The sequence below is a fragment of the Gigantopelta aegis genome, chromosome 4 (genome assembly GCF_016097555.1).
Source record: "Gigantopelta aegis isolate Gae_Host chromosome 4, Gae_host_genome, whole genome shotgun sequence".
Classification (NCBI taxonomy): Eukaryota; Metazoa; Mollusca; class Gastropoda; order Neomphalida; family Peltospiridae; genus Gigantopelta; species Gigantopelta aegis.
This window is the reverse complement of record NC_054702.1, coordinates 105,582,075-105,605,061: the sequence shown is the minus strand read 5'-3', so window position 1 is coordinate 105,605,061 and position 22,987 is coordinate 105,582,075. Positions and strand designations below refer to the sequence as shown.

General features: G+C 39.8%; 1 protein-coding gene across 3 annotated transcripts in view; it reads left to right on the top strand.

Moving 5' to 3' along the window:
• The window catches only part of LOC121371665 (papilin-like), a 172,448-nt gene that overhangs the window by 15,538 nt on the left and 133,923 nt on the right, over positions 1–22,987 (top strand). For all 3 annotated transcript variants that reach the window (XM_041497728.1, XM_041497729.1, XM_041497727.1), the window contains exons 2-3: positions 5,747–5,929; positions 19,805–19,905. In XM_041497728.1, the coding sequence (XP_041353662.1) occupies positions 5,879–5,929; positions 19,805–19,905 (152 nt within the window). In that variant the 5' untranslated portion in view covers positions 5,747–5,878. The remainder of the gene's footprint in view (positions 1–5,746; positions 5,930–19,804; positions 19,906–22,987) is intronic.

Sequence of the window (22,987 nt, the reverse complement as noted above, 5' to 3'; positions counted from 1 at the left end):
AAGTATAGATGATGTGACAGATTTCCATCATGACACTTTGGTGCAGATTTAACTGAAGGTGAAAGGTCCCCAAGCTCACTAGTCTTAAATGTAGCAGTTTACGGTCAACAGGTCTGGGTAACAGCTGAGCGCCACGTGGTTTACTGTTGAAGGTTTTTTTTTAATAATGATCCTAGTTTTATTGGTAATATGAAATCATCATCTGTCCAAAACAAACTAGTCCAAGTAACATTAAATATTGCGCATCCCATTACAAATGCCACATAGCTTTTGTTCCACGTTACCCTTTCCTGTTTACCCATCTAGGAGAGTTTGTTCCCTTCCAATATTAACAGTATCTCCTGCCTTTTAATTTGGTTTGCTGTCCAACTTTACATGCCAGTTCTTGTCACTCTAACCTGTATACTGAGGTCATTCGTGGATTATACGTGCATGCACCAACCATTTCCAACTAGCGGTACTGGGGTGGTCTCTATTATTGAACCAGCGTTTAGTAGGGATCTTGTAATTAATCCTTGTGATTTGCTAAGATTGCATGACATTATTGCGTGAAAGGAACCGAGTGCTTTTTCAACAACTTCTCACTCAATTGGCGACAGTTAGGTGCTAAACATATGGTAATTTTGCAACTTGGTGTCGCATACTAACGACGAAACACGCTGTTGTTACACATGCTGCTTCTTCTCAGTAGCAAGAAGACTTATATATCCAGGACCTGATATACCACAGCTATTCATATACTAGTTGTGGAGCGCTGGTTCAAACATGTGTTAACTCTTACTTTACCTTTCTTGCTCTTATTACGATATTAGTTTGAATATGTAAATTCATTATGTTAATGGTTTGGTCCTGCTTCTTAAATGTGTGTTCCGACAGGTCACCACGGCGCTGTAGTTGAGCCACCGTCCTTAAGGTATTAGGTTCGTGACCCAGGACAGGTTCTAACCGTGAGTAAGTGAACAGCATTGTGGGGAGGTTTTAAGACCAGTACGCTAACCTGTCTTCAAGTAACCACCAACCCATATCATTTCTCTAGATACAGTCAAACCTGCGTTAAGTGGCCACCAGAGGGAGTATCAAAAAGTGTATCAAGACAGGTGGTTGCTTTATACAAGTCAATGTATACTATATTAGATGATTTATGATAATATAAAACCGGCCTCGGTTAAGTCATCGGACTACAAGCTGGTAGGTACAGGGTTCGCAGCCCGGTACCGGCTCCAACCCAGAGCGAGTTCTTAAGGGCTCAATGGGTAGGTGTAAGGCCACTAAATCCTCTTCTCTCTCACTAACCACTAACAAACTAACCCACTGTCCTGAACAAACAGCCCAGATAGCTTAGGTGTGTACCCAGGACATCGTACTTGAACCTTAATTGGATATAAGCACGAAAATAGGTTGAAATGAAATTAAAAAATAATGTAAAATGTGGCCTCTTAACACTTGTGACTGCTTAATATAGGTGGCCGCTAGAGCAGGGTTTTGCTATACCTGTCCAAGGCAGCAAACTTGAATCTTAATTAGATATAAACAAGAATATTGATGTTTTATTATGTTTGTTAAGCTCGTTGCTGTACTGGTCCGCGCACGTTGCTTGTAAAATACTAAACATCTTACGTACCACAACAACACAAAGACTCTACCGCGACCTTTATTTCCCACCTGCCTCCACATGTCGTAACAACTATACCAGAAACCCCGAATAGTTTCGTGTTTCTGTCTTCTCGGCATACACAAACATTAAATGTCATGTTGTCCGTTCACGTCTCAAGTTATGTACCTCCGGCTGCTGTCTGCTCCGATACACTAGACCCTGAAGACTCTGCTGCCACACAGGTCCGCGTTTTAGCACGGCGACACGCAACCACGCACATTAACACGATGTTTGTCCAACCCGGGCGATCTAAGGACACAGTTTAACCCCGTCACCCTGGACAAAAGATGCTATTACTGGCATGCGAAACAAGATCAACATCAACTTGTCTGTTTGTAAAGGAGTCATATTCCGTCTGCTCTGGTGTAATTGATGAAACCATACGTGAAGAGATATACTAACCGCAAACGAAAACAAAGTTTATTGCATACAGTATTACACAACACTTATAACAATACAAGTTATAACCAGATAGAACAATCAAACACCTGACAAACATATATACACACATACATTGACATATGTGTGCGCGCGCGTACACACACACGTGCACACACACACACACATGTGCACACACACACACACACACACACACACACACACACACACACACACACATACACGCGCGCACTCACACTAAGGGTGCAGTCAGGAAATATTTCAGGGATGGGACCAAGGGCAAATGGGCACATAGGCCAACTCTCTGAAAATGGCACTTAAATGAAAAATTGTACAACAAAAAGTGGGGGGGGGGAGGACTTTAATTTTATGGAGGTCAGGTCCACATTGTCCCTTCCCTCGGATCCGTCCCTTGACGCCCACACATATACCAGGGTACTCTTAGTTTTAATTGGTTTAAATGGTTGCGGGTAATTTTAACATGCTCATTTACCACGAAGGTTTCGAGCATGTCTGTCCCGGGTCCCGTTTCTGGATAGCCAGATGGTTTAAAGGGTGACATGTTGACTTTATTGCTATCTAAACTCGTTGCCTTTTTCAAACACTGCATAACAGTTGTACGCCCAGACAAAAGTGCATGAACTATATGTATATGACTGTACTGGGCATATAGATAACACTACGTGTACTAATTATAACCACTGTCAGTTATTACTGCCAATCAAATCAGTGAGTTTAACTCGAACTATTACTCAAAATGATCTACTTGATGTGCAGCAGCCTGTAACAAATATGTCAATCTAACACTCGGTTATTAACTGAACTTACTATGAAGCAGACGAGGTGAACTCATTGCAGAGACTAACAATGCACTCATAACACACTGGGAACTTCAAGGCAATCTCGTCGTTTCTAGACTTAGAATGTACCCAAACTTACGTTCATACAGTTTCTGAAGGTCACTACATTACGCGACACAATTGGCACGTCAATGCGCCTTGGTGTTGAACTGAAAAATAATTAGCAAAAACAGATGTTAAAGTGAATAAATTTGAAATATTGAAAATATACAAGTAAATAGACTTACAATAATTGCACGGAATATTATTGCAACAGTAGCAAAGAGTGCGATTAAATCCAGCAAACCAAATATTATGTTCCTTTATAAAAAAGTCTTTCTAATAAACATTGTCTTCTTCAAAATGTTTTTAGACCTGTCTTGTTAATTTTAGAGATATTTGTTTAGCTGTTTGCATGTTTGTCCTACTGTGTCCCAACGGACGAAACACTATAGCTATTAACGTATGTCATTTTATCGTCTCATAAAAGATAGCGGAACACGTCGAAGTTCAGTGGATGTTGAAAGGTTTCTATAGCACACAAAATGTCAAACGAATAATAGGAGTATTCTGCATACTATGCACGGTTGGAGAGCCAGTCAAGCGTTATGTACATCAAACAATAATGTCACCAACAATAAAATGGGGTTTTAAAAATTCGTACCTTTAATGAATGTTAAAAATTAATATTCATCGATTCTAAGGATATTTTGAATTTTGAGGATATGTACAGGATAGAGGTAACCAAAACTCATCTTAAGAAAAGAAAAAAACAATCATGCTAACTGAAAGAATTTTATGTACACCATTATTATTATTATTTCGCCTTATGGTGTTGCATAGTCTAGCTGGAAAAGTATCTGGGGGTTTTGTATGTTTTATCTTGTCTTTTTTCTTTCTTTTCTTCTTGTTGCTTGATATGGAAATAATGCAGTACACATCTAATATTACTATTTGTATCAATTATCGAGGTGTGTTCCTTGTTTTGCTTTTGTCATCTACCTCTTGGTAGTAATTATTACAATCCTTGCTTTTGGTGAAGTTTTGAAGTATGCATATATATCTTGTACGTAATGTGACGTAGTGTTGGGACGTATACGTCATAACCATTTAGGGAATTAACACGGCTGTCAAGGTGTATGATGGAAGCATTAACTCGACGTCTTCAGAACGTGATCACACCACGTAATTACTCCGGTCGTAGAAGCAAAGGCGCCAAGAAATACAGTCGGCTCGTTTCTTGAGTTAGACATCTTATAGATGCCTTCCTATTACAATAGGCATGCAATCATACCCGTAGAAAATGTCATAAGGGCAGAAGGCGAGTTAATAATGTTTAATGTGAACTAGGAAAGGACATCATAATTCAGTAAAGCATTGTCGTTATAAGAGAACAAATGTTCTGGGATATTGGTGAATTTTACATCAAAATATTAACAGTCTTCGTTCTTGGTTGGCGTTGAGAGCTCTGTCTGTCTGTCTGTCTGTCTGTCTCTCTCTCTCTCTCTCTCTCTCTCTCTCTCTCTCTCTCTCTCTCTCTCTCTCTCTCTCTCTCTCTCTATTTCCCGTTCCACCTGGTGCTCTACGACTGGTATATCAAAGACTATGACATAAGCAATTTAAAAGAGTAGTATGTAATTATATGTTTACATCGAATTTCTTCCCCGGGACAGACACCTAATAGCGCCTTAATATTTTAAAACGAGTTTTATGATTGTATGTCATGATAAAATATCCACTGAGTTCTGTCTTGTGCAAGTTGAGATTTGTCAACCCAGTCTTGGAATTTGTAGTCCTCCTATAGACGAATCACCTTTCAGTGGTTCATGGGAGCAACAACGATTTTGTTAAAAATTCCCCTGGATTCTTCTTTGTGCAAAGATACGACTTTGAATACAATACGTCAATGAGTTTGTCAAATGTTTTTTTCCAATGAGTTCTGTTCTTTGCTAGTTTTGATTTGGTGAACTAGTCTAGGAGTGGCAGTCCTCTGTGAGATGTACGGGAAGGATGCATTGTCCGGTTAAGGATCTCCTTGGTTGTGGCTGTCCTCCTATAGGCAAGACACTAGATAGAGTTTCATGGAATCAACCACAATTTTGCCAAATGCCCATTGGACTGTGCATTGTGCAAAGTTTCTTTCTTGTTTTTTTACTATGGATAACGGTTTTGTCGTTTATATTGTAATGGTTTGTGTAAACAGAGTGATATTTAATGGGGAGAACAACCACTGACAATCTTCAAATTTTGTTTTGTCATTTCGACTATATGTGTTCTAGGAGTTCACAACACATTTCTATATACATGTCTCTTTCATTCATTTATTCATTTGATACCCAATAGTCGATGCTTTGTTCGTGCTGATATGTCGTTAAACATCAAATGCTTCATTGTGAACGGGTAAATCTGTGTACACATGTTGGTATAATTCTTTAGGCTGTTGACACAAACTTCGCCAAGGTTGCATTTCCTGTGGCTTGACCTTGGAGTAAGGTATGAATTAATTTTCTATAGGAACTGTATGATGATTCGAGGATTAATTGCAGACATTATTAATCATATTATTATAGGACTGAAGTGCTGTATGATAAACACGGATGTAAACAGATTAATAATTTTTTTACTAATTATTGCTGTTGTTATTTTTGTAAATGTGTTGTTGTTGCTGCTGTTGCTGCTGCGGTTGTTGTTGCTGCTGCTGCTGCTGTTGTTGTTACTGTTGTTGTTGCTGCTGCTGCTGTTGTTGCTGATGTTGTTCTGATATTATTATTATTATTATTATTATTATCATGTATATTATTATTATTATTATTATATTATCATGTACATGTATATTATTATTATTTCAACACAGGTTGGAGGGATTACTGGACGGATTACCATAAACTGCGTCTATGTTTACAAGACAATAAAATTCCAGATGAGGACCTGCAGGATATAGTGTACAGATTTATTTAAAGAACGAGCACCAAGGTCCATCACGCTAATGGATTACCTACCCCTGCTCTTGTTGTTGACAGCCACGGCAGAAATATTGGTACGTATTTTTTTATTTTTTTTGTTGCAATTTGTTATAGCCTAACTTAGATTATCCACCAACCGCCCATGTCTTTTCAATTTATTTTATTCATTTCATTTTTAAATTAAAATGGCAATAATGGCTTGCATGTTGAGTATTGCAAAGTAAACACGCAAAGCAGTTTACGGTATATTACATAGGTACTTGTAGCCCGAGTACTCTGACTGTAAGAGAGCTAGACGGACATTTGGACATAAACACGCTCTCATTACAGTCAGAGACCAACCTATGTCTTTTTTTGGTAATTCCTGACTACCAAACGGTAGGCAACGAGTCCCGCTCTAATACCACAACAATCCTATGTTTGACGTCAAATACCTTTACATCAATCATTTTTGAGTTAAGTGATACAAAAAAATCCACATATTAATCACTAATACACATACTACAGAAAGAAACCCGACAGCACCCACATTCAGCTACGCTTCGTGACACTCCGTCGCAACAATTGCAAAGCTCGGCGATCTATTTCGAGACTGGGCGATTCCGCCTTGTGCAGCAGTTACAGGGGTCATCTCATAAGAGGAGGCAGTACGTAGCACATACTTTTGCCGTATCCTGTCGATAACACCCCAAATGTATCCTTCAAATTCAAAATGGAATCAATAATGTGTAATTGTTTTGGTTTAATGACGTAATGAAATCCAAATTCATCCAAAACGGCATTAGCCAACTCTTCCATGTTGTAACTTCGCTTGATATGAGACGGCCCCTGTAACTGCTGCACAAGGCGGAATCGCCCAGTGCGCGATCACGTGGTCTACGTCTCGAAATAGATCGCCGAGCTTTGCAATTGTTGCGACGGAGTGTCACGAAGCGTAGCTGAATGTGGGTGCTGTCGGGTTTCTTTCTGTAGTATGTGTATTAGTGATTAATATGTGGATTTTTTTGTATCACTTAACTCGAAAATGATTGATGTAAAGGTATTTGACGTCAAACATAGGATTGTTGTGGTATTAGAGCGGGACTCGTTGCCTACCGTTTGGTAGTCAGGAATTGCCAAAAAAAGACATAGGTTGGTCTCTGACTGTAATGAGAGCGTGTTTATGTCCAAATGTCCGTCTAGCTCTCTTACAGTCAGAGTACTCGGGCTAAGGTACTTGATGACATGATAATAAACCATTTCCTAATGACACCAGTACATGATACGGTTACTGCATAGTTAGCCACTGTAATACGGTTGCGGTGTATTTAGCCACTATTGACGTTGTAGACGAGTATGTGGAATATATTTTGTTACTAAATACCAAAATGACTGGGAAAAAACCCAGAAAGAAAGAAAGAAGTCTGGGGTGCATGGAACTTCTACACGGATGTTATCCGTGTTTTCTTACACACCCGTTGGTGAGAACACCATGCATTATTTTCGATAACACATGGGTTGTTAACACACGAATGTGTGTTAACAATTTCATGACATACGACTGGCTGCTCCTAGGTGATGACCAGGTCACCAGTGCCAAGCAGCCAGTGAAAAGCAACACGGTGGAAATAGATTACATTGTGACGTATAGTTAACCTGACAATCATGTGTCTGTGACGTGTAAGTTCGCTACAAATGCAACGGCTGTAAATAACTTTTAGTCCAAAAAGATGTTAAAACCTGGTATTTGCGGATATGTAAGAAATAGAATAATACATTCGTGTCCGTTAGATACCATTTATCTCACAACTCGTTGTTTAAAAACGTATCAAACTCGCTTTCGCTCGTTAGATACATTTTAAAACAACTCGTTGTGAGATAAATGGTATCTAACGGTCACTCATGTATTAATCTCTATTTACCTGCATCGTGCTAAACTCTTAGATCCTAGTAGATGCAGATACACTCCCGCTATTGGAACGTTTCACAAGTATCCTGTATGCTAAGACTAGTAACCTGGAATATGTTGGCGAAGCAAGGAAGGTGTTGTATTGCCAGAAGAAGACGATGCCTTACTGCAGTGCTACCGATGAACACAATGCACGCACTCAGACGGATGGGGGAAGATGTTTGATAAAGACAGCCAATGCCGAATTCTTCTTATGTGGGGCACTTTCATGAGGCGAAAAAGAATTGAGTGGCATAAAACTGTTCCAAACAAAAACGGTTTTTTTCTATTTATTAACAAATTTAATGCTCTACCTTGCTCTGGTGTCACATTTAATATCAAATGGATATCTAGCTTAAAATATCACTTGGAGAAAATCTATGTCAAATATTAAAATAATCCATGAAATGAGTCAAGAGAAATAAGCAATTAAAAACATTTAACAGAATTCAAAATGACCTTGACCTTACAGCCAGTGCACCACGACTGGTATATCAAAGGCCGTGGTATGTACTATCCTGTTTGTGGGATGGAGCATATAAAAGATCCCTTGCTGCTAATCGAAAAGAGTAGCCCTTGAAGTGACGACAGCGGGTTTTCTCTCTCAATATCTGTGTGGTCTGAGCTTACCCGTCGTAAGTCGGGATTGGGAAAATGGCAACGCAACCATATAGCATTACATTTAACAAACTTCGAAAAAAATGTCCTTGACCATAAAATGCAGTCGCAGTTACAGCTCAGATTACATTTAAGGGGATCAGGAAGGAAATATTTTATTTAACGACACACTCAACACATTTTATTTACGGTTATATTGAGTCGGACATATGGTTAAGGACTACACAGATATTGAGGGAGGAAACCCGTTGTCCCCACTTGATGGGCTACTTTTTTTCGATTAGCAGCAAGGGATCTTTTATATGCACCATTCCATAGATAGGATAGCATATACCACGGCCTTTGGTGTACCAGTCGTGGTGCACTGGTTGGAGCGAGAAATAGCCCAATGGGCCCACTGACGGGGATCGATCCCAAATCGACCGCGCATCAAGCGAGCGCTTTACCATTGGGCTACGTCCCGCCTTCTTAAGGGGATCAGAGACTGGTGGAAAGAAATAAGGAATCGTACTAACGGCAAACAGTGACTACAATCAGGAATCGTACTAACGGCAAACAGTGACTACAATCAGGAATCGTACTAACGGCAAACAGTGACTACAATCAGGAATCGTACTAACGGCAAAGAGTGACTACAATCAGGAATCGTACTAACAGCAAAGAGTGACTGCAATCAGGAATCGTACTAACGGCAAAGAGTGACTGCAATCAGGAATCGCATTAACGGCAAACAGTGACTACAATCAGGAATTGCACTAACGGCAAACAGTGACTACAATCAGGAATCGTACTAACGGCAAAGAGTGACTGCAATCAGGAATCGCACCAACGGCAAACAGTGACTGCAATCAGGAATCGTACTAACGGCAAAGAGTGACTGCAATCAGGAATCGCACTAACGGCAAAGAGTGACTGCAGTCAGGAATCGCACTAACGGCAAAGAGTGACTGCAATCAGGAATCGCACCAACGGCAAAGAGTGACTGCAACCAGGAATCGCACTAACGGCAAACAGTGCCTGCAATCAGGAATCGCACCAACGGCAAACAGTGACTGCAATCAGGAATCGCACTAACGGCAAACAGTGACTGCAATCAGGAATCGCATCAACGGCAAACAGTGATTGCAATCAGGAATCGCACTAACGGCAAACAGTGACTGCAATCAGGAATCGCACTAACGGCAAAGAATGACTGCAACCAGGAATCGCACTAACAGCAAAGAGTGACTGCAATCAGGAATCGTACCGGCAAACAGTGACTGCAATCAGGAATCGCACTAACGGCCAACAGTGACTACAATCAGGAATCGTACTAACGGCAAAGAGTGACTGCAATCAGGAATCGTACTAACAGCAAAGAGTGACTGCAATCAGGAATCGCACTAACAGCAAAGAGTGACTGCAATCAGGAATCGCACTAACAGCAAAGAGTGACTGCAACCAGGAATCGCATTAACAGCAAAGAGTGACTGCAATCAGGAATCGTACCGGCAAAGAGTGACTGCAGTCAGGAATCGCACTAACAGCAAAGAGTGACTGCAATCAGGAATCGCACTAACGGCAAAGAGTGACTGCAATCAGGAATCACACTAACGGCAAACAGTGACTACAATCAGGAATCGTACTAACAGCAAAGAGTGAGTGCAATCAGGAATCGCATTAACGGCAAACAGTGACCACAATCAGGAATCGCACTAACGGCAAAGAGTGACTGCAATCAGGAATCGCACTAACGGAAACAGTGACTGCAATCAGGAATCGCACTAACGGCAAAGAGTGACTGCAATCGGGAAAGGCACTAACGGCAAAGAGTGACTGCAATTGGGAATCGCACTAACGGCAAAGAGTGACTGCAATCGGGAATCGCACTAACGGCAAAGAGTGATTGCAATCGGGAATCGCACTAACGGCAAAGAGTGACTGCAATCGGGAATCGCACTAACGGCAAAGAGTGACTGCAATCAGGAATCGCACTAACGGCAAAGAGTGACTGCAGTCAGAACCCTCATCCATCGTGTCATAAATTTAACCGACATTACTGACATTCAGTTTGTTGTATTATTGATATTCAGTTCCACGTTACATCTTTGCACTTTATTTAGACATTACGACGTTAATATTAACTGAAAATCGGGGATTTAGCTCAGTTGGTTGAGTGCTCGCTTGAGGTGCTTGCGTCGCAGTATCGAATCACCTAGGTTGATCCATTCAACTGATTGGGGGTTTTCTCGTTCCACCCAGTGCATCACAACTGGCCAATGTGCTTTCCTGTCCTTAAAAGATCCCTTGCCAATATAGCTTTGTTCTCGAACGTACATTGTATTTTCATGGTCTAGCGTCCATCTCCCCACCCACTTTCCGCCTATCATGCGGTATAGGTTAATTTAGATGTTGGTAACTTTTCGTGTGAGGTATTGTAGCATTGTTTGCCGTACTTCAGGGTGGACCACCCGCGACGATTCATGGCAAATATTACGTCTGTTCAGAACTGCTTGTGTTGTCTGTTTTTCGTGTAAAATAAAATACTGCAGAAGTGCGTGTCCAAACCGATTTAACATAACAATGGAAGAAAAGAAATATTTATTTAATGACAACTCAGCACATTTTAAAACTACGGATATTTTGGTGTCTAACTTTCTACAGTAGCATAAGAGATAAATATATTAAACCTTTCTATTATAATAAACCATCAACATTTAAATTAACGCAACTGCTGTCCAGCGACAATTCAAAACGTATATAACAGACAACATTGATACATGACATATGTTATTATATTATATATTATTGCTATGCATGTTTTACCCATTTACTATAGAATTTTATCGACCCGATGCTACATACAATTCCCCGCAATGTGCACATTATATTATTTTATATATAAATAGGTATGTATGCCTACCAAATTTATATTTTTTGGCAAAAAATAAAATGTGTTTATAAATACACCTAAAAAATGTATGATGTTAAGTATAGTTTGACGCTTGGTGGAATTACAGAGAGGAAATCCACTGCCTCCGTACCGGCCACTCCTAAACTTAAATTTGTTCGGTAATTTTAGAATTCGACATTTTAGGACGACTAAAGAACCAATTCAAAATAACACCCACCTATTTTTACTCCCACACCGAGGCCCCCAAACTAAATGAGTTGTTTTCGTTTGTTTGTTTTTGTTTGGGGGTTTTGTTTCTTTGTGTGTTGTTTTTTGTGTGGGTTTTGTTTGTGTGTTGTTGTTGTTGTTGTTGTTTTTGTTTGGGTTGTGTGGGGGTTTTTTTGTGGGTTTTTTTTTGGGGGGGGGTTGTGGGGGTTTTTTTTTCGTTTGTTTTGTTGGGGGGGAGGCAGGTTCGTAGCACATTTTGTATTTCTCAAGTCGCAAATGGGTTATGTTTGGCAAGGCGCTAGTAGGCTGTTTAAATGTGATGTTTGGAGATGTGTGTGCGAGTTACACAAGACAATCGATTATTTACAGAAAAATAAATTATCTGAATGCCGCAGTGACACCCGCCCACTACTGGCACTACGGTTATTTAAAAATGTCAATAAGGTTCAGTCTACAGGTAAATATGCTGTTCAGGCCTACGTTCAGACGAACGTTTTCAAACTATTTTGACAGATTCACAAGGCATAAGCCTCTAATTATGTACGATTAATGTATGGCGAAAAAACCAGTGTAGCATGCGTTAGCGACAAACGGTTGACTGAACCTACCCCCCCCCCCCCCCCCCCCCCCCCGTTCATTAACCTTTAAAGCAGCTGACCTCCGTTTCCTTTCCGTTTCGCTTTAAACATTAATTGCCAAAATCGATCATTTAAGTTGTAAATACGTACATGTAGCGGGTGTACTTTCTAAGACTACGTGTTTGACATCCAATAATCAATGGCCTACATCAAGATGCTCTAGTGGTGTCGTTAAAGAAAACAACTCTAACTTTTTAACACCCCCCCCACCCCCCCCCCCCCCCCCCCTCTCTCTCTGAGGTTTTGTTAAACAAGTATTCCTTCCCTTTCCCCTTACTGAATTTTGTGTCTAGACCAAATAAGTATATCAAAGGCCGTAGTATGGGTTATCTCGTCTGTGGAATGGTGCATATAAAAGATCCCTTGCTACTAATAAAAAATGTAGCGGGTTTCCTCTCTAGAACCACATGTCAAAAATACCAAAAGTTTGGCATCCAATAGCCGATGATTAATAAATCAATGTGCTCTAGTGGTGTCGTTAAAAAAAGACCAACTAAAAATCTTTAGCAAATTAGCGAGTTTTTTTGTGTGAGAGAAGTAATCGCTGCCGTTATGAATCCAAAGGTGTTTTATTTCAACTTCTCTATAAACAGAATGTCTCACGTCATGTACAACCTTTGATATGTGACACGGATTCCATAACCCTTCATCTCCATCGCCACACCCCGGCCACACCCCACATTCACTTTTAAAATGGCAGACAAAGTATGTATATTCAACAGATTTAACATATTCCAGAATATATACCGTCTTTAGCTATATACAAATCTCTGGGACCGGAACATTAACCCCCACCCCCACCCACTCCCAATCCATAGGCGTCAGAAGTGGGTGGGGCTATATTGGCTTCTTCAAACTCTGAATATTATACATTGCCCCCAACCATATTGAAAATTGACTTAATATACAAATGACCCTCCTCGTCCCATTCCACTCCCAGTTAGGACCAATTGAGATCTTTGGACGTTTATGTAAGTACTGTTTAACAATATAAATCCCATAGGATTCCATAACATGGCAATTAATAGTGAAGCACGGGTTGGAACGGAGAAATGCCAATATATTTAACAGGCTCGCTTACGTCAAACACATGTCACAGTGACAAACACGCGGGAAGCCCTATATGACGAGGTCAGTGTGCACAGTGACACTGCTGCTGCAGATAAACTCTTGTGCAAACACATCTCACAACGAGAGACGTGTGGCTTCAAAACACAGGCCGGTAGGAAGGTACGGGTTTTAATTAGAGCAGTCAGTCAGTCAGTCAGCCACTCGGCCCAAACAGTAGCATTCCTCACGGCCGGCGTTCACTGATATGCCTGGCTAGCACTTTTGGTGATGTACTTGTCACATAGAGTTGAAATCTTATTAGCAGGTCAGTGAAAACGACGAAGTGGTAGTGGATATTTGCCATGCAACCTTTCAGTCAACACATACACCACAGATAGAAATACTACAATGTTTCTACCTTAAACTTATATACACAATTGCTAGCGAATCTCCCCTTGTTTGTCATGCCACGAGCTGAACAGTTCAGGCCCTTTTAAGGGCCCTATGGGCAACCTCGGGAGACATTTCAACGCCATCTAGGTCCCCTTAACGAGCTACTCTCGGCTTACTAAATTCCAAAACTACATACGTAGGTCCCTTCTTTACTATTTCGGCGGACCGTTCAAAAATGCGCCTAATTTCCTTCTCATAAATGTGCACCATTTCTCTTTGGACTCATCCTTCGGGACTCAAAATTCCATAGCACTAAACCACCCCACCGCCTGTTACCGATCACGGTCGGACTGCATGTGCTCCCTTGCACCAGAGTGTGCAGGCGCCCCCCCCCCTCCCCCTTTGCCCTCCCCACCCTTCCCTGTCCTTTCCTGTCGTGCAAACAATTGAAATATAATCATTTCGAGTGGAGATGTGCAGCTCACGTCGCTTCAGTAGCCCGCACAAAACACCCACCCACTTCAGTTATCATTTCTACGGGTCTGCCTACGGTAATCGTTGATTAACCATTAGACAACAGTGGAAGAAAAATAGTATATATTTGTTCGATTAGGTGTCTTTTATATGTACAATCAGAACAGCACATGCCATGGCCTTTGCGTGCAAAATTGTTTAGAACAGAAAACAATTTGTTTAACTGCTCAAACCTGTGCTGTTTATCCTCAGAGCTAGATTCCTCCGATTGAGTTCACGTAAATATTTTACCATTGGTTTATAACCATATCAGTATATCACTGGCGAGGAATCAATGAACTTCCTTATTTAGTAGATCAAATGTATAAAAGGATGCAAATGTATATTATATAGGTGAGTGGGAGGGGCGGGACATAGCCCAGTGGTCAAGCGCTCGCTTGAATCGCAATCGTTTTGGGATCGATCCCCGTCGGTGGGCCCTTTGGGCTATTTCTCGTCACAGTCAATGCGCCACGACTGGTATGTGCTATCCTGTCTGTGGGTTGGTGTATATAAAAGATCCCTTGCTACTAATGGAAAAATGTATCACGTTTCTTCTCTATGACTGTGTCAAAATTTGCAAATGTGCACTAGTGATGTCGTTAAACAAAACAAACTTTTTTGTATTATGTATATTACCAATAACGGGACTCCTTTCCGACTTTCATAAACGCGTTATCCATGAACAAAGGACCATGAGGTGACTGTAAAATGTCCAGTTATGGGTTGATCGACAGGTTCATGATTCTCACACAAATTTAGTCAATACAGGCCTTCGGATTTCACGGAAACAATCGTTTCCCGTACCGTGTCGGTAACATCACACAACAGAAATAAAACAGTTTTCGATGGGTTTCCATGATCACAAGGCACGGAACCAAAAAGGTGTTTCCCATGAAATTTGAAATCCTATGGCATATAATACATGACATTTTTGTATCCAATATTTCGGTCAAACAGACAGAAAATTAATCACTAACATGGTATATCAGTGTGGTTGCCCTTCACCTCACAATATAAAACCCTGGCTACAGCAACACTATTTGTAGCAACGATTTTGTATCCAATCAATAGTTTCCACTCAGTCTAATTTCTAGGTCAACAAACTTATCTAAGGACAGTTCCAGAATTATTTTAAAAAAAATTGTGGGTGTTTTTTTTTGTGGTTTTTTTTGAGGGGGGTCATGATAGGCCATTTTTGGTGTACCCTCTACCCACACAATTAAATTTTACTTAAACCATTCAACAGGCATAACATAATAATTATGATACCTCCCGTCCTCCACCTCCGCTTCACCCCACCCCACCTACCCACCCAAATCATGTGCAAAAGTTCGATGTGCTAATCATTCGGAGTAAGGTGTTTGAACTTAAGCACGCCTATTGTTGGCTCAAGTTCTAACATTGGATCATGTCCGAGACTTAAAAACGATATATCTTTCACCGACGCACATTGCTTAATCGGTGGCAGTGAAGTGTCTAATAATACTACTGTTAACTAACACTAGAGGAGAAACCTGCTGGTGTGGAATGGGCTACTCTCAGTGAGAGATATTTTATATTCATGTTCCTACAAACAGGAGAATACGTACCACAGCCATGGAGCACTGTTTGAAACAGGAAATAACTCAATGGGCTGTCGACGGGGATCGATTCGATAAGTATCGCACCTCAGGCGAGCGCTGTATACCTCTGAGCTTCATTTTGCTTCGTATCCAGTTTCGCGCCAGAACATTTTGAACTACGGCCATATAAGTCTGTTGCATATGATTATCGCAAAACCTAGCCTAGATAATGGTAAAAGAAAAACGTTCGCTGTCTTCACATAGGCAATCTAATTAAAATTAGCTCCACTATTACATGTGGATCTAACAGCAGCCCGTTGGAGCTCATGTCCAGTTGACCTTTCATTCGACTAATCAAAATTTTACTTGCAAAATCATGTCAGTGATTTGAAAAGAAATTGAAAACATTCGGGATTATGCCGAGGGTATACGAAATGTTTCGGGTGAATTATAAAGTGTGCCGGAAACTAATTGCAATATAAAATTTTATATAAATTTCGTTTCAAGACGAAACAAAAAACCGTGATGGTATAGCCATAAAATCTGTTTATACTAGTACACAATCCAGAGTTTATTACTGCACTTTTCCCCCTGTTTTTTCAATGTTGCAATAGACCAACAAGTTCGCCTATTGCATAAATAGTCCAGCCCGATATTTTTAGCATTTGTATGCTCCCGAATAACGCTATAAAAGGCGAAGTGTAATTGGTCGATATTAAAATTGTTATTTATAGATGAAATGTCACCTGGACATGGGAGTCCACGCAATGCTGATAGATCTACTGCTAGACCCAGTAGAGCTAATTTTAATCAGATTGTCACATAGGTTACTTCTGCGGAATAGCAGCAAATACTATGTACACTTTCTCACAAACAAGACTGCACACACTGCAGCTTTTGATTGTCCTGCTAAACAGCATTAAGTAAAATGGGAAAAATTAAATGAGTCCAGCTGTCACAGGAATAGATCCTACGACCCATCGCGCCTCAGGAGAATGCTCTGCCAATGAGTGCCTTCCAGTCCCCAGCAGATTCTAGACTCTACCCTCATGTCACCAAAACAAAGTCGTATGGTGTATATGTACTGAGAGAAAGAATAGGGAACACTTGTTATTACAATGCACACATGTAATGTGGGATTGAATGTCAGTAATGAGGAATTAAATGTCAGTAATGTGGCATTGAATGTTAGTAATGTGGGATTGAATGTCTGTAATTTACGCTTGACTGCTAGTAACACGGTTGACTTTCGTCTTTCTAACACTGGGTCGGGGTTTTGGTTGCAGTAACTCTTTCCTGTTAGTGTGATACTTTAATTATTTCCTTCACTTTAATATGTTCGTTTCCATGGAGGCAGGATCTCCCTTGGTTGAATCATTGGACTTTTCTGTTCTAAAGATTGGTGTGTGTGTGTGTGTGTGTGTGTGTGTGTGTGTGTAAAGGCATCATTCCTCTTACTCTATCACTCTAGATTGCTCCCCCCCCCCCCAATCCACCTCCAGATATCGTTCCTACGGGCCTGCAGTTGCTATTCAAAACAGTTTATAATCAGTACATATTGAGTCATTCCATCCTTTCACATAATATATCAAGTTTCAATACCTTGCAGTTTCAATATATTGCATTCATTTCATTGTTTTGTAGGTTTTTAATTTTTCTGTAACTTTTGCTATTAGATATTGGTATAATTGTTTCCGTTTATGCTAAGATTCGATGATAAAATTGTTTATAATTTCAGTTTGTTATATAATAAGCCTATGCATGTTTGACGACCGTCGAATTCTTTTAGACTATATTTAAAATGTGATACATTTTTACCCGTGTGATTCGTGAGATATGCACTGGCGTGTATTACAACTATCATTCATACTTGGTGAACCAGACGTATAGGTATGTTGGGGTCAAAGGTCGCTGACTGCATACAAAACGCACCAGACTTTACCTACGGATTTTCACTGTTGGCAGAAACGTCGCGTACTATTTAATATGAGCGGCTTTGACTAAATTGGTTTATTTGCCCAGCCTGTCAACACAATGCAAGTCTATCGCTACGCATAACATAACGTGAGGAGTGGCATTAATGACAGGTTTTGCTGATAAAAAAAAAAATCGGTAGCGGTTCTAGAATCATCACAATAGGGGATATAAGCGTACGAAACAGGGGGCGGGGGTAACTGCCCACCTAGAATCATCACAATAGGGGATATAAGTGTACGAAACAGGGGGCGGGGGTAACTGCCCACCTAGAATCATCACAATAGGGGATATAAGCGTACGAAACAGGGGGCGGGGGTAACTGCCCACCTAGAATCATCACAATAGGGGATATAAGCGTACGAAACAGGGGGCGGGGGTAACTGCCCACCTAGTGCTGGAGCAAAACCTCAAATTCGGGCAAAAAGGATAGCGATATTAGGGGGGAAAGTGCAAAATTAGTTGTAATCCATGTAAAAATGCGTAGTGATTCGTTGCAACCCTATATAGATGTTTGGCAGTAATGCTAATATTATTGTTTAAAATGTTATCCAGATTCGGGCATTTTCATTTAATTCGGGCAAAAGCATGTCTGCCTACAAAAATGGGAGTCCGTACGTCTATGGTAGGGACTGCGCAAATTCAACTTCTGCAAAAAATTATGTATGTATTATACATAATACTCTGGTTTTGGAATTAGTTTATTTTTATTTATTTTTTATATACTATGATGCGTTTGATCGCCGAGTTGCTTACAAGAATCGTTGGCGCGAAACCGTTCATGCATAAGTGTGTAAAACGAGTCTGTGGATCAAAATCCATAAATGTAAAAAAAAGTTAGTTTGTTTTGTTTAACAACACCACTAGAGCACATTGATTTATTAATCATCGGCTATTGGATTTCAAACATTTGGTAATAGTCTTAAAGAGGAAACCCGTTACATTTTTTCATTAGTAGCAAGGGATATCTCATATGGAACCATCCCACAGACACATACATGGCCTTTGATATACCAGTCGTGGTGCACTGCCTGAAAAGAAAAATAGTCCTATGGGTTCATGGACGATGATCGATCCTAGACCGACCGAGCATCAGGCGAGCGCTTGATCGCTGGGCTACGTTCCGCCCCTGTAAAAAAATATATATCATTTTCAGAATTTTTTATAATTCCAAGGGCAATGGCGTAGCCAGCATGAGGCAGACGAGGCGCTTGCCTCGTCTGGAATTTCCCCAGATTTATTTTATTTTTCCCATGACATTGATATTTATTTTACAGGTCTGGGTTTGTCTCGGCGGTTTTTTTTCCTCCCTGGCTACGCCCCAGAAGGGTATAACTGTTTTATCAATAAATACAATGAAAGAACAATCGAACTCTTTCGTCAGGAAATTAATACACAGAATAAGAGGCCAACCCATTTTGCGGTTCAGCGTTTTCTGTCAGTAGCCGAATGAGGGTATACTAACATTATTTCGTACATTAGGACATTTTAAAAACAATTATTGGTTATTTATTAATTTAAAATTTAAAAAAACCCCAGCTGAAACGATATATTTGGTGTTTTAGACATTGCCGAAGTAGTGCAAAATGGAGATTAGTGCAATTATGAACGTCGGTCACATATTATTTGAACCAATCCAAGCATGTATTAAAAAAAAAATATTTACAGATTGGAATTATTTTAAAATTGAACGTCGCCGTCGTCGGGTTGTTGTTTTTTAAGTCATGTGATATCATTTGGATCAATCAAAGCAAGAGTATACAAGTACAGATTGGAATTCTAAAGAACACTCGTTACTTTCTGTCGTGGAAGAAAGAGTTGGCGTAACGCAGAACTTGCACCCATGACAGGCGCGTGATTAGCATGTGTAGAACATGCACATAAACATCGTAAAATTTGTTTAAAACCCCAACAACATCGTAATCAAGTCACTCATTGTGATTAGGTGGTTCAGTCCGAGTAGGCTTTTTGTATTTCAAAAACCAATTTAGTACCATGCACCCATACACATAAAACTTGCCTGCCGTACTTTGTTGTTTACAAATGATTGTTGCTGAAGAAGAAAATAAATATGGAAGAAAATTACTAAAAGTAGAAAGTTATTTCTAATCCCTTGACTGACCTGATCATATTCATGTGTTATATTAAATTTTGTTTTCTTGTTATTTCAGTGTGATGACGGGAGGTGGGACAAATGGAGTGATTTCACGCCATGTTCTCGGACGTGTGGGGGTGGGGTGAAGTCACGGAGACGAGGCTGCATTCACACAAGGTGAGGGATTGTCTTTATGCCATCTAAAAGAGAGAGTATTTCTTCTAGAAACTGACGTTGTAATCAATCAATCTTTAGTTTAAAACCTTTGATGGGAATTATTTTTTCAGGTATCTTTTATCACCCTCAGTAGGTTGTAGGATTGATTGCCCTCAAATCACTCGAATGTTTTTCCATCCCAACCAGTCCCCCCAAGACTCGTATCTCAAATGCTATGGTATGTGTTGTCCTCTCTATGGGAAAGTGCCTATAAAAGATTCCGGAGAGACTTTAAGTTCCATCTAGAGTCCGTCTGTCCCACATATAGTTTTCCAGATGTTTTTTTTTTTTTGTAGAAAGCCTTGAGATGTTGACCTGACATTTTGTGTATATCTTTATTATATACTGTTACAGATCAAGTTTGACTTTAATGACGATTTACCCATTTTTGATGGAGTTATGGCCCTTGAACTTAAGAGATTTGAAATTTTGTTTTCCAGACTTTTTCAGGTCTTGAGATATTGACCTGAAATTTTTTTTATAGCTTTATCATATACTGTTACAGATTAAGTTTGAATTTCATGGCGATTTACCTATTTTTACAGAGTTATGGCCCTTGAACTTAGGGGATATAAAAGTTTGTTTTCCAGACTTTTGTTTGAAGGTATTGATATGAAATTTTGTATATACTTTTATCATGTACTGTTACTGATCTTGTTTAACTTTTATGGTGGTTTACCCACTTTTCACAGAAGTATGGCTGTTGAATTTAGAAGATAAGAAAAACATTTGAGTTTGGTAGGTGACATGTATTGCTTTAGCAGTACTCTCAAACTGCCTGTTTTGGTGGGAGAAATAAATGTGGCAGCTGTGAGTTTCTTTTTTGTTTCCCATACTGATCCAACCGGAGGGGATTATAGGGATTTTAGATTTTGTTTCCGTCCCTCTTTCTGACTGTTTCTGTCCATCCATTTGCCCCACATATAAAGAAAAGAAAGAAATGTTTTATTTAACGACGCACTCAACACATTTTATTTACGGTTATATGGCGTCAAACATATGGTTAAGGACCACACAGATTTTGAGAGGAAACCCGCTGTCGCCACTACATGGGCTACTCTTCCGATTAGCAGCAAGGGATCTTTTATTTGCAATTCCCACAGGCAGGATAGCATAAACCATGGCCTTTGTTGAACCAGTTATGGATCACTGGTCGGTGCAAGTGGTTTACACCTACCCATTGAGCCTTGCGGAGCACTCACTCAGGGTTTGGAGTCGGTATCTGGATTAAAAATCCCATGCCTCGACTGGGATCCGAACCCAGTACCTACCAGCCTGTAGACCGATGGCCTACCACGACGCCACCGAGGTCGGTTTTTGCCCCACATATAGTTTTTCAGATGTTTTTGTTCACAATGCCTCGATATATTGAGCTGAAAATTTGTATATAGCTTTGTCATGTACTCTTACACAAGGAACCTTTTGTTCAGTATCGTGTCACGATTCGCTACATAATTTTAAAACATTAAACTGTAGTTGCTAATCAATTTTTAATTGACTAGAAATATCACTAATCAAGATTTTAAAAACAAATTGTTTCCTGTTACAGATCAAATTAGACTTATGGTACTGAAAGAAAAATCAAATTGTTTTTTAAGAAATTATTTATTGGTCATTTGTAAACATTATGAGACAAATTGAACAGTTATTATGTGTCCACACACGTCATAAATTTCGACCATTTACACATTTTACAGTTGGTTTTATCTGGTGCTCAGGAACGTTTTTACATGAATATACCATGCACCTTGTATAAAAATTGGAGGACACATCATTATTGTCAGGTTTCAATTAAATAATAGGGATGGGACGTAGCTCAGTAGTACAGCACTCGCTTGCTGCGTGGTTGGTCTGGGATCGATCACTGCCAGTGGGCCCATTGGGCTATTTCTCATTACAGCCAGTGCACCACGACTGGTATATCAAAGTTCATGGTATGTGCTATCTGTCTGTGGGATGGTGCATATAAAAGATCCCTTGCTGCTAATCATAAAGAGTAGCTCATGAAGTGGCGACAGCGGGTGTCATCTCAATATCTGTGTGGTCCTTAACCATATTATGTCTGACACCATATAACCGTAAATAAAATGTGTTGAGTCAGGGGTTAAAAAATCCCATCGCCCGACGCCTGTGCCAAGTGGAATTTTCATGCCGGGCAAGTAATTATGTTAACTGCATGTGCCCGATGACAAGTGACTAATGTAAAACCTAAAACATTTTTTACATTTTGGTACAAATCTCGGTAAAACCTTTGGAAAGAGTTCCGATCGTGCAAGCATTTACATAGCTCTAAGCATAACTAACCCTAACCCTAAATGCTGGAACGATCGGATCTTTTGCCAGTGTGTTGACACACCAAAACGGAAAACAATGTGTTGAAAAGTTAATAACAACTTTACAGTTATTCCCCTTTTACTATCGACTAAGATCGGTAATTTCCGCCACTGAACGTTGACTGAATTCATACAAGTAATCGGTTTGATGATCTTCAAACTTAGAAATAACATCCAATACACTTTACAGCTTATATAAAAATAAAGTATACATGCCTTGTGTGTGCAATCATAATGTTTAATCGCAGACATGGTAAATGAGGTGGGATACAGTTTAAAATTGTCATATTCAAATTAAATTAGACGTTAACGTAGTTCCGGTATCTGCTCTTTGCAAATGAACGGGGGCGTAAAGCAAGTTTATAATTTCCGAGTTCACTTGAACAGAGCATAAATATTATGAACTGTATTCTTATAAAAGTTGCAAGATATTTTAATTTAGATATAATAAACCTTGTAGCAGAACATACGTAAATATACGTTGTGTAAAAGGAACGGGTATGGTGAAGTTATATTTCATTAGCCCTACGTCATAATCGTGGTGGTGCGATGCCCTCTAAGCATACATGAATTTTTTTTATCTTTTTCTGCTTTATTAATAGCTTTTAACAAATAAATTATGCTCAATAAGTTAAAAATACAAGGCAGCAATCGATGTACACCACCTCCCCGGCTGTTGTTTACCAAGCCTGCACTATTTAAAAACATTT